General features: G+C 43.6%; 1 protein-coding gene across 1 annotated transcript in view; it reads right to left on the bottom strand.

The window, feature by feature from the left end:
• Positions 1 to 12,868, bottom strand: part of LOC128636767 (calpain-1 catalytic subunit-like) — a 95,131-nt gene that overhangs the window by 18,313 nt on the left and 63,950 nt on the right. Inside the window, exons 11-13 of the mRNA XM_053689747.1 lie at positions 8,852 to 9,024; positions 8,751 to 8,765; positions 7,817 to 8,019 (exon numbers count right to left, since the gene is read on the bottom strand). Of these exons, the coding sequence (XP_053545722.1) occupies positions 7,817 to 8,019; positions 8,751 to 8,765; positions 8,852 to 9,024 (391 nt within the window). The remainder of the gene's footprint in view (positions 1 to 7,816; positions 8,020 to 8,750; positions 8,766 to 8,851; positions 9,025 to 12,868) is intronic.

Below are 12,868 nucleotides of genomic sequence, written 5' to 3'. Positions count from 1 at the left end.
TTACGTAATGCTCTGTAATACATCTCACACAACTACACACACAGCAGAACCCTACGTAATGCTCTGTAATACACCTCAGACAACTACACACACAGCAGAACCCTACGTAATGCTCTGTAATACACCTCACACAACTACACACACAGCACAACCTTACGTAATGCTCTGTAATACACCTCACACAACTACACACACAGCACAACCTTACGTAATGCTCTGGTAATACACCTCACACAACTACACACACAGCAGAACCCTATGTAATGCTCTGGTAATACACCTCAGACAACTACACACACAGCACAACCCTACGTAATGCTCTGGTAATACACCTCACACAACTACACAAACAGCAGAACCCTATGTAATGCTCTGTAATACACCTCACACAACTACACACACAGCACAACCTTACGTAATGCTCTGTAATACACCTCACACAACTACACACACAGCACAACCTTACGTAATGCTCTGTAATACACCTCAGACAACTAAACACACACAGCAGAACCCTATGTAATGCTCTGTAATACACCTCAGACAACTACACACACAGCACAACCCTATGTAATGCTCTGTAATACACCTCAGACAACTACACACACAGCACAACCTTACGTAATGCTCTGGTAATACACCTCACACAACTACACAAACAGCAGAACCCTATGTAATGCTCTGTAATACACCGCACACAACTACACACACAGCACAACCTTACGTAATGCTCTGTAATACACCTCAGACAACTAAACACACAGCACAACCCTATGTAATGCTCTGTAATACACCTCAGACAACTACACACACAGCACAACCTTACGTAATGCTCTGGTAATACACCTCACACAACTACACACACAGCACAACCTTACGTAATGCTCTGGTAATACACCTCACACAACTACACACACAGCACAACCTTACGTAATGCTCTGTAATACACCTCACACAACTACACACACAGCACAACCCTACATAATGCTCTGTAATACACCTCACACAACTACACACACAGCACAACCTTACGTAATGCTCTGGTAATACACCTCAGACAACTACACACACAGCACAACCTTACGTAATGCTCTGGTAATACACCTCAGACAACTACACACACAGCACAACCTTACGTAATGCTCTGTAATACACCTCAGACAACTACACACACAGCACAACCTTACGTAATGCTCGGGTAATACACCTCACACAACTACACACACAGCACAACCTTACGTAATGCTCTGTAATACACCTCACACAACTACACACACAGCACAACCCTACATAATGCTCTGTAATACACCTCACACAACTACACACACAGCACAACCTTACGTAATGCTCTGTAATACACCTCAGACAACTACACACACAGCACAACCTAACGTAATGCTCTGTAATACACCTCAGACAACTACACACACAGCACAACCCTACGTAATGCTCTGTAATACACCTCACACAACTACACACACAGCACAACCTTACGTAATGCTCTGTAATACACCTCACACAACTACACACACAGCACAACCCTACGTAATGCTCTGTAATACACCTCACACAACTACACACACAGCACAACCTACGTAATGCTCTGGTAATACACCTCACACAACTACACACACAGCACAACCTTACGTAATGCTCTGTAATACACCTCACACAACTACACACACAGCACAACCTTACGTAATGCTCTGTAATACACCTCACACAACTACACACACAGCACAACCTTACGTAATGCTCTGGTAATACACCTCACACAACTACACAAACAGCACAACCTTACGTAATGCTCTGGTAATACACCTCACACAACTACACAAACAGCACAACCTTACGTAATGCTCTGTAATACACCTCACACAACTACACACACAGCAGAACCCTACGTAATGCTCTGTAATACACCTCAGACAACTACACACACAGCACAACCTTACGTAATGCTCTGTAATACACCTCAGACAACTACACACACAGCAGAACCCTACGTAATGCTCTGTAATACACCTCACACAACTACACACACAGCTGAACCCTACGTAATGCTCTGTAATACACCTCACACAACTACACACACAGCACAACCCTACATAATGCTCTGTAATACACCTCACACAACTACACACACAGCACAACCTTACGTAATGCTCTGTAATACACCTCACACAACTACACACACAGCACAACCCTACATAATGCTCTGTAATACACCTCACACAACTACACACACAGCACAACCTTACGTAATGCTCTGTAATACACCTCACACAACTACACACACAGCACAACCCTACGTAATGCTCTGTAATACACCTCACACAACTACACACACAGGAGAACCCTATGTAATGCTCTGTAATACACCTCACACAACTACACACACAGCAGAACCCTACGTAATGCTCTGGTAATACACCTCACACAACTACACACACAGCACAACCTTACGTAATGCTCTGGTAATACACCTCACACAACTACACACACAGCACAACCTTACGTAATGCTCTGGTAATACACCTCACACAACTACACACACAGCACAACCTTACGTAATGCTCTGTAATACACCTCACACAACTACACACACAGCACAACCTTACGAAATGCTCTGGTAATACACCTCACACAACTACACACACAGCACAACCTTACGTAATGCTCTGTAATACACCTCACACAACTACACACACAGCACAACCTTACGTAATGCTCTGTAATACACCTCACACAACTACACACACAGCAGAACCCTACATAATGCTCTGTAATACACCTCACACAACTACACACACAGCAGAACCCTACGTAATGCTCTGTAATACACCTCACACAACTACACACACAGCAGAACCCTACGTAATGCTCTGTAATACACCTCACACAACTACACACACAGCAGAACCCTACGTAATGCTCTGTAATACACCTCACACAACTACACACACAGCAGAACCCTACGTAATGCTCTGTAATACACCTCAGACAACTACACACACAGCAGAACCCTACATAATGCTCCGTAATACACCTCACACAACTACACACACAGCACAACCTTACGTAATGCTCTGTAATACACCTCACACAACTACACACACAGGAGAACCTTACGTTATGCTCTGTAATACACCTCAGACAACTACACACACAGCAGAACCCTACGTAATGCTCTGTAATACACCTCACACAACTACACACACAGCACAACCTTACGTAATGCTCTGTAATACACCTCACACAACTACACACACAGCACAACATTACGTAATGCTCTGTAATACACCTCACACAACTACACACACAGCAGAACCCTACATAATGCTCTGTAATACACCTCACACAACTACACACACAGCACAACCTTACGTAATGCTCTGTAATACACCTCACACAACTACACACACAGCACAACCCTACGTAATGCTCTGTAATACACCTCACACAACTACACACACAGGAGAACCCTATGTAATGCTCTGTAATACACCTCACACAACTACACACACAGCAGAACCCTACGTAATGCTCTGGTAATACACCTCACACAACTACACACACAGCACAACCTTACGTAATGCTCTGGTAATACACCTCACACAACTACACACACAGCACAACCTTACGTAATGCTCTGGTAATACACCTCACACAACTACACACACAGCACAACCTTACGTAATGCTCTGGTAATACACCTCACACAACTACACACACAGCAAAACCTTACGAAATGCTCTGGTAATACACCTCACACAACTACACACACAGCACAACCTTACGTAATGCTCTGTAATACACCTCACACAACTACACACACAGCACAACCTTACGTAATGCTCTGTAATACACCTCACACAACTACACACACAGCAGAACCCTACATAATGCTCTGTAATACACCTCACACAACTACACACACAGCAGAACCCTACGTAATGCTCTGTAATACACCTCACACAACTACACACACAGCAGAACCCTACGTAATGCTCTGTAATACACCTCACACAACTACACACACAGCAGAACCCTACGTAATGCTCTGTAATACACCTCACACAACTACACACACAGCAGAACCCTACGTAATGCTCTGTAATACACCTCAGACAACTACACACACAGCAGAACCCTACATAATGCTCCGTAATACACCTCACACAACTACACACACAGCACAACCTTACGTAATGCTCTGTAATACACCTCACACAACTACACACACAGGAGAACCTTACGTTATGCTCTGTAATACACCTCAGACAACTACACACACAGCAGAACCCTACGTAATGCTCTGTAATACACCTCACACAACTACACACACAGCACAACCTTACGTAATGCTCTGTAATACACCTCACACAACTACACACACAGCACAACATTACGTAATGCTCTGTAATACATCTCACACAACTACACACACACAGCAGAACCCTACGTAATGCTCTCTAATACACCTCAGACAACTACACACACAGCACAACCTTACGTAATGCTCTGTAATACACCTCACACAACTACACACACAGCAGAACCCTACGTAATGCTCTGTAATACACCTCAAACAACTACACAAACAGCAGAACCCTACGTAATGCTCTGTAATACACCTCAGACAACTACACACACAGCACAACCCTACGTAATGCTCTGTAATACACCTCACACAACTACACACACAGCACAACCTTACGTAATGCTCTGTAATACACCTCACACAACTACACACACAGCACAACCTTACGTAATGCTCTGGTAATACACCTCAGACAACTACACACACAGCACAACCTTACGTAATGCTCTGTAATACACCTCACACAACTACACACACAGGAGAACCTTACGTTATGCTCTGTAATACACCTCAGACAACTACACACACAGCAGAACCCTACGTAATGCTCTGTAATACACCTCACACAACTACACACACAGCACAACCTTACGTAATGCTCTGTAATACACCTCACACAACTACACACACAGCACAACCTTACGTAATGCTCTGGTAATACACCTCAGACAACTACACACACAGCACAACCTTACGTAATGCTCTGTAATACACCTCACACAACTACACACACAGGAGAACCTTACGTTATGCTCTGTAATACACCTCAGACAACTACACACACAGCAGAACCCTACGTAATGCTCTGTAATACACCTCAGACAACTACACACACAGCAGAACCCTACGTAATGCTCTGTAATACACCTCACACAACTACACACACACAGCAGAACCCTACGTAATGCTCTGTAATACACCTCACACAACTACACACACAGCACAACCTTACGTAATGCTCTGTAATACACCTCACACAACTACACACACACAGCAGAACCCTACGTAATGCTTTGTAATACACCTCAGACAACTACACACACAGCAGAACCCTACGTAATGCTCTGTAATACACCTCACACAACTACACACACAGCACAACCTTACGTAATGCTCTGTAATACACCTCACACAACTACACACACACAGCAGAACCCTACGTAATGCTCTGTAATACACCTCAGACAACTACACACACAGCACAACCTTACGTAATGCTCTGGTAATACACCTCACACAACTACACAAACAGCACAACCTTACGTAATGCTCTGGTAATACACCTCACACAACTACACAAACAGCACAACCTTACGAAATGCTCTGGTAATACACCTCACACAACTACACACACAGCACAACCTTACGTAATGCTCTGTAATACACCTCACACAACTACACACACAGCAGAACCCTACATAATGCTCTGTAATACACCTCACACAACTACACACACAGCAGAACCCTACGTAATGCTCTGTAATACACCTCAGACAACTACACACACAGCAGAACCCTACGTAATGCTCTGTAATACACCTCAGACAACTACACACACAGCACAACCCTACGTAATGCTCTGTAATACACCTCAGACAACTACACACACAGCACAACCCTACGTAATGCTCTGTAATACACCTCAGACAACTACACACACAGCACAACCCTACGTAATGCTCTGTAATACACCTCAGACAACTACACACACATCAGAACCCTACGTAATGCTCTGTAATACACCTCACCTCAGACAACTACACACACAGCACAACCTTACGTAATGCTCTGTAATACACCTCACACAACTACACACACACAGCAGAACCCTACGTAATGCTCTGGTAATACACCTCACACAACTACACACACACAGCACAACCTTACGTAATGCTCTGGTAATACACCTCACACAACTACACAAACAGCACAACCTTACGTAATGCTCTGGTAATACACCTCACACAACTACACAAACAGCACAACCTTACGAAATGCTCTGTAATACACCTCACACAACTACACACACAGCACAACCTTACGTAATGCTCTGTAATACACCTCACACAACTACACACACACAGCACAACCTTACGTAATGCTCTGGTAATACACCTCACACAACTACACACACAGCAGAACCCTACATAATGCTCTGTAATACACCTCACACAACTGCACACACAGCAGAACCCTACGTAATGCTCTGGTAATACACCTCACACAACTACACACACAGCAGAACCCTACGTAATGCTCCGTAATACACCTCACACAACTACACACACAGCACAACCTTACCTAATGCTCTGGTAATACACCTCACACAACTACACACACAGCAGACCCCTACGTAATGCTCTGGTAATACACCTCACACAACTACACACACAGCACAACCTTACGTAATGCTCTGGTAATACACCTCACACAACTACACACACAGCACAACCTTACGTAATGCTCTGGTAATACACCTCACACAACTACACACACAGCGCAACCTTACGTAATGCTCTGGTAATACACCTCACACAACTACACACACAGCACAACCTTACGTAATGCTCTGGTAATACACCTCACACAACTACACACACAGCACAACCTTACGTAATGCTCTGTAATACACCTCAGACAACTACACACACAGCAGACCCCTACGTAATGCTCTGTAATACACCTCACACAACTACACACACAGCAGAACCCTACGTAATGCTCCGTAATACACCTCACACAACTACACACACAGCACAACCTTACGTAATGCTCTGGTAATACACCTCACACAACTACACACACAGCACAACCCTACGTAATGCTCTGGTAATACACCTCACACAACTGCACACACAGCACAACCCTACATAATGCTCTGTAATACACCTCACACAACTACACACACAGCACAACCTTACATAATGCTCTGTAATACACCTCAGACAACTACACACACAGCACAATCCTACGTAATGCTCTGTAATACACCTCAGACAACTACACACACAGCAGAACCCTACGTAATGCTCCGTAATACACCTCACACAACTACACACACAGCAGAACCCTACGTAATGCTCCGTAATACACCTCAGACAACTACACACACAGCACAACTTTACGTAATGCTCTGGTAATACACCTCACACAACTACACACACAGCACAACCTTACGTAATGCTCTGGTAATACACCTCACACAACTACACACACAGAACAACCTTACGTAATGCTCTGGTAATACACGGCACACAACTACACACACAGCACAACCACTCTAGTTATACACCTCACAGCACACAACTACACACACAGCACAACCATACGTAATGCTCTGGTAATACACAACTACACACAAAGCACAACCCTACGTAATGCTCTGGTAATACACCACACCGTACACAACTACATACACAGCAGTGGACTCACCCTATCTCTGACCCAGAGTTCTTGCACACTCTGATGTAGAATTCACCCTCCTCGTTAGGATCATGAGTGGAAGGAATGATGACGTACACTCCAGGTAACAGAGACGCTCGTATGGTGACACTCCGGCTATTCTGAGAGTCACCTGAGTCCCTCACAGGGCGATTTCGTGTGAAAAAACCTCGGTCCATCCGAGGACGGGACACCTGAAACATGTAATCTTGTCACGATTTGATTTCCATCTTCCTATATCTTTGTCAATGTGTCTCGCCCTGCAGGGGGAGGGATAGACTCCCAGGTACCTGTGTCTTTGTCACTGTGTCACCCTGCAGAGGGAGGGGTAGACTCCCAGGTCCCTGTATCTGTGTCACTGTGTCACCCTGCAGGGGAAGGACAGACTCCCAGGTCCCTATGTCTGTGTCACTGTGTAACCCTGCAGGGGGAAGGACAGACTTGAAGGTCTCTGTGTCACCCTTCATTGTCGAGGAGACAGACTCCCGGGTCCCTGTGTCTGTGTCACTGTGTCAACCTGCAGGTGGAGGGACAGACTCCCCAGTTCCTGTGTTTGAGTCACTGTGTCACCCTGCAGGGGAAGGACAGACTCCCAGGTCCCTATGTCTGTGTCACTGTGTCACCCTGCAGGGGAAGGACAGACTCTCAGGTCCTTGTGTCTGTGTCACCCTGCAGTGTAAGGACAGACTCCCAGGTCCCTATGTCTGTGCCACTGTGTAACCCTGCAGGGGGAGGGACAGACTTGCAGGTCCCTGTGTCACCCTTCATGGTCGAGGGAACAGACTCCCAGGTCCCTATGTCTGTGTGATTGTGTCACTTTGCTGGGGAAGGGACAGGTTCCTGTGTCACTGTGTCACCCTGTATGAGGTCAGACTCCCTGTTTTTTTGTGTCACAGTTGGCTGGGGACCTGACATCCATTCTCACCAGTTCCTCAGGTACCTACAAGAGAGAAAGTATTGTATGTTCTTCACTGTATCACTAACATTAGTACAACCTGAATTTTACATTTATACTGTCACACTCACCCTGTAGAGGTGACACGCGATGTGAGCCCTCTTCATCTGTCTGTCCAGCTGGAACAGCTGTATTAGAACTTGCTGAGGCTTCTGTACCAAGTCCTCATCCTCTTCAGGGTCCTCATCACTAGTGGATTCTCCATTCAAACGCAGACGGAATTGTGGGTTATTGAAGAAAGACTCTGACAAGTATTAGTGGAGATAAAAATATATTCACACATGGTATATGAAGATTTATACATGTATTGATGACTTAAATAACTTCATGAAAGGTATAAAAGTGAATTAATAGATATTCCTGAACTGAACTAAATTGTCATTACAGGTGGCTCTCGGTTTACGCCGGTTCAATTTGCGCCGTTTCAGAATAACAACGTTTTTTTCTTAGTCATGTGACTGCTATTGAAAAGCTTTGGAAAGCAAAGTGCACTAATTAAAATAGCCAGTAGGTGGAGCTGTCCGCTTGTTTTGCAGCAAAGTTATGCAACTTAACAGCCTGAAATTGATCTGTGTACACAGAGCAGACATTAGCTATCGAGCAACAAGTTTTAGCAGCCACTTCCCTATTATCTTCCTGTCCAGCTGCTTGAGGTGAGGGTGCCTAACTGCCTATTAATCACTGCAGATTGAAATGCATAGAACAGGTGCAGACCCAATATTATCTAACATGCTAACAATGCAGAGAACTGATTGCAGAAAAATGCAAGTAAAAAAACGTTTTTGTTCATTAAACTTAGTTTGATGATGATGCAATCTGTTGTGTGATTATTTAAATAGGTGCTGTTAGCAAAAGGTTTTGTTTATTAAACTTAGTTTGATGATGATACAATCTATATTATTAAGTTTATAATGCTGTTTAGCATTTAAAGTCTTCATTTCAAAGCTTTAAAAATAATGTATTAGGTGTTACTTATGACAATTTTGAGAGGGGCCTGGAACCTAACCCCCTCACTTCCCATTGACTTACATTATAAACTGGGTTTCAATTTACAACGGTTTTGATTTACAACCATTCCTCCTGGAACCTAACCCCGGCGTAAACTGATGGCTACCTGTATTTAAAATCAAGGAATAACCAATTTATTTAGCGCAGTGGTGGTAAAACAATGTTTATTTACGGCTAGATTTAGAGTTTTGTCGGTAACGACCCGCGTAGCTAACGCTGGCTTTTTTCTGGCCGCACCTTTAAAATAACTCTGGTATTGAGAGTCCACAGAATGGCTGCGTTAGGCTCCAAAAAGGGAGCGTAGAGGCATATTTAACGCCACTGCAACTCTCGATACCAGAGTTGCTTACGGACGCGGCCAGCCTCAAAAACGTGCTTGTGCACGATTCCCCCATAGGAAACAATGGGGCTGTCTGAGGTGAAAAAAAACCTAACACCTGCAAAAAAGCCGCGTTCAGCTCCTAACGCAGCCCCATTGTTTGCTATGGGGAAACACTTCCTACGTCTGCACCTAACACCCTAACATGTACCCCGAGTCTAAACACCCCTAACCTTACACTTATTAACCCCTATTCTGCCGCCCCCGCTATCGCTGACCCCTGCATATTATTTTTAACCCCTAATCTGCCGCTCCGTAAACCGCCGCTACTTACATTATCCTTATGTACCCCTAATCTGCTGCCCCTAACACCGCCGACCCCTATATTATATTTATTAACCCCTAATCTGCCCCCCACAATGTCGCCTCCACCTGCCTACACTTATTAACCCCTAATCTGCCGAGCGGACCGTACCGCTATCATAATAAAGTTATTAACCCCTAATCCGCCTCACTAACCGTATAATAAATAGTATTAACCCCTAATCTGCCCTCCCTAACATCGCCAACACTTAACTTCAAACATTAACCCCTAATCTGCCGACCGGAGCTCACCGCTATTCTAATAAATGGATTAACCCCTAAAGCTAAGTCTAACCCTAACACTAACACCCCCCCTAACTTAAATATAATTTAAATCTAACGAAATAAATTAACTCTTATTAAATAAATTATTCCTATTTAAAGCTAAATACTTACCTGTAAAATAAATCCTAATATAGCTACAATATAAATTATAATTACATTGTAGCTATTTTAGGATTAATATTTATTTTACAGGTAACTTTGTATTTATTTTAACCAGGTACAATAGCTATTAAATAGTTAAGAAAAATTTAATAGCTAAAATAGTTAAAATAATTACAAAATTACCTGTAAAATAAATCCTAACCTAAGTTACAATTAAACCTAACACTATACTATCATTAAATTAATTAAATAAAATACCTACAATTACCTACAATTAAACCTAAAACTACACTATCAATAAATTAATTAAATACAATATGTACAAATAACTACAATGAAATAAACTAACTAAAGTACAAAAAATAAAAAAGAACTAAGTTACAAAAAATAAAAAAATATTTACAAACATAAGAAAAATATTACAACAATTTTAAACTAATTACACCTACTCTAAGCCCCCTAATAAAATAACAAAGACCCCCAAAATAAAAAATGCCCTACCCTATTCTAAATTACTAAAGTTCAAAGCTCTTTTACCTTACCAGCCCTGAACAGGGCCCTTTGCGGGGCATGCCCCAAGAAGTTCAGCTCTTTTGCCTGTAAAAAAAAACATACAATACCCCCCCCCAACATTACAACCCACCACCCACATACCCCTAATCTAACCCAAACCCCCCTTAAATAAACCTAACACTAAGCCCCTGAAGATCATCCTACCTTGTCTTCACCATACCAGGTTCACCGATCGGTCCTGGCTCCAAAATCTTCATCCAACCCAAGCGGGGGCTGGCGATCCATCATCCGGTGGCTGAAGAGGTCCAGAAGAGGCTCCAAAGTCTTCATCCTATCCGGGAAGAAGAGTAGATCCGGACCGGCAACCATCATCTTCCAAGCGGCATCTTCTATCTTCATCCGATGAGGACCGGCTCCATCCTGAAGACCTCCACCGCGGACCCATCTTCATCCGGCGACGTCCAACTGAAGAATGACGGTTCCTTTAAGGGACGTCATCCAAGATGGCGTCCCTCGAATTCCGATTGGCTGATAGGATTCTATCAGCCAATCGGAATTAAGGTAGGAAAATTCTGATTGGCTGATGGAATCAGCCAATCAGAATCAAGTTCAATCCGATTGGCTGATTCAATCAGCCAATCAGATTGAGCTTGCATTCTATTGGCTGTTCCGATCAGCCAATAGAATGCGAGCTCAATCTGATTGGCTGATTTGATCAGCCAATCGGATTGAACTTGATTCTGATTGGCTGATTCCATCAGCCAATCAGAAAATTCCTACCTTAATTCCGATTGGCTGATAGAATCCTATCAGCCAATCGGAATTCGAGGGACGCCATCTTGGATGACGTCCCTTAAAGGAACCGTCATTAGTCGGGAGACAACGGAAGAAGAGGATGGATCCGCGTCGCCTGCTTCAAGATGGACCCGCTCCGCACCGGATGGAAGAAGATCGAAGATGCCGCTTGGAGAAGATGTTTGCCGGTCCGGATGTCCTCTTCTTGCCGGATAGGAGGAAGACTTTGGAGCCTCTTCTGGACCTCTTCAGCCACAGGATGATGGATCGCCAACCCCCGCTTGGGTTGGATGAAGATGTTGGAGCGAGGACGGATCGGTGATACCTGGATGGTGAAGACAAGGTAGGAAGATCTTCAGGGGCTTAGTGTTAGGTTTCTTTAAGGGGGGTTTGGGTTAGATTAGGGGTATGTGGGTGGTGGGTTGTAATGTTGGGGGGGGGGTATTGTATGTTTTTTTTTTACAGGCAAAAGAGCTGAAATTCTTGGGGCATGCCCCGCAAAGGGCCCTGTTCAGGGCTGGTAAGGTAAAAGAGCTTGTAACTTTTTTAATTTAGAATAGGGTAGGGAATTTTTTATTTTGGGGGGCTTTGTTATTTTATTAGGGGGCTTAGAGTAGGTGTAATTAGTTTAAAATTGTTGTAATATTTTTCTTATGTTTGTAAATATTTTTTTATTTTTTGTAACTTAGTTTTTTTTTATTTT

Source organism: Bombina bombina, chromosome 7, assembly GCF_027579735.1.
Source record: "Bombina bombina isolate aBomBom1 chromosome 7, aBomBom1.pri, whole genome shotgun sequence".
NCBI lineage: Eukaryota > Metazoa > Chordata > Amphibia > Anura > Bombinatoridae > Bombina > Bombina bombina.
The sequence above is the reverse complement of the archived record's forward strand: the minus strand, read 5'-3'. Positions and strand labels throughout refer to the sequence as shown.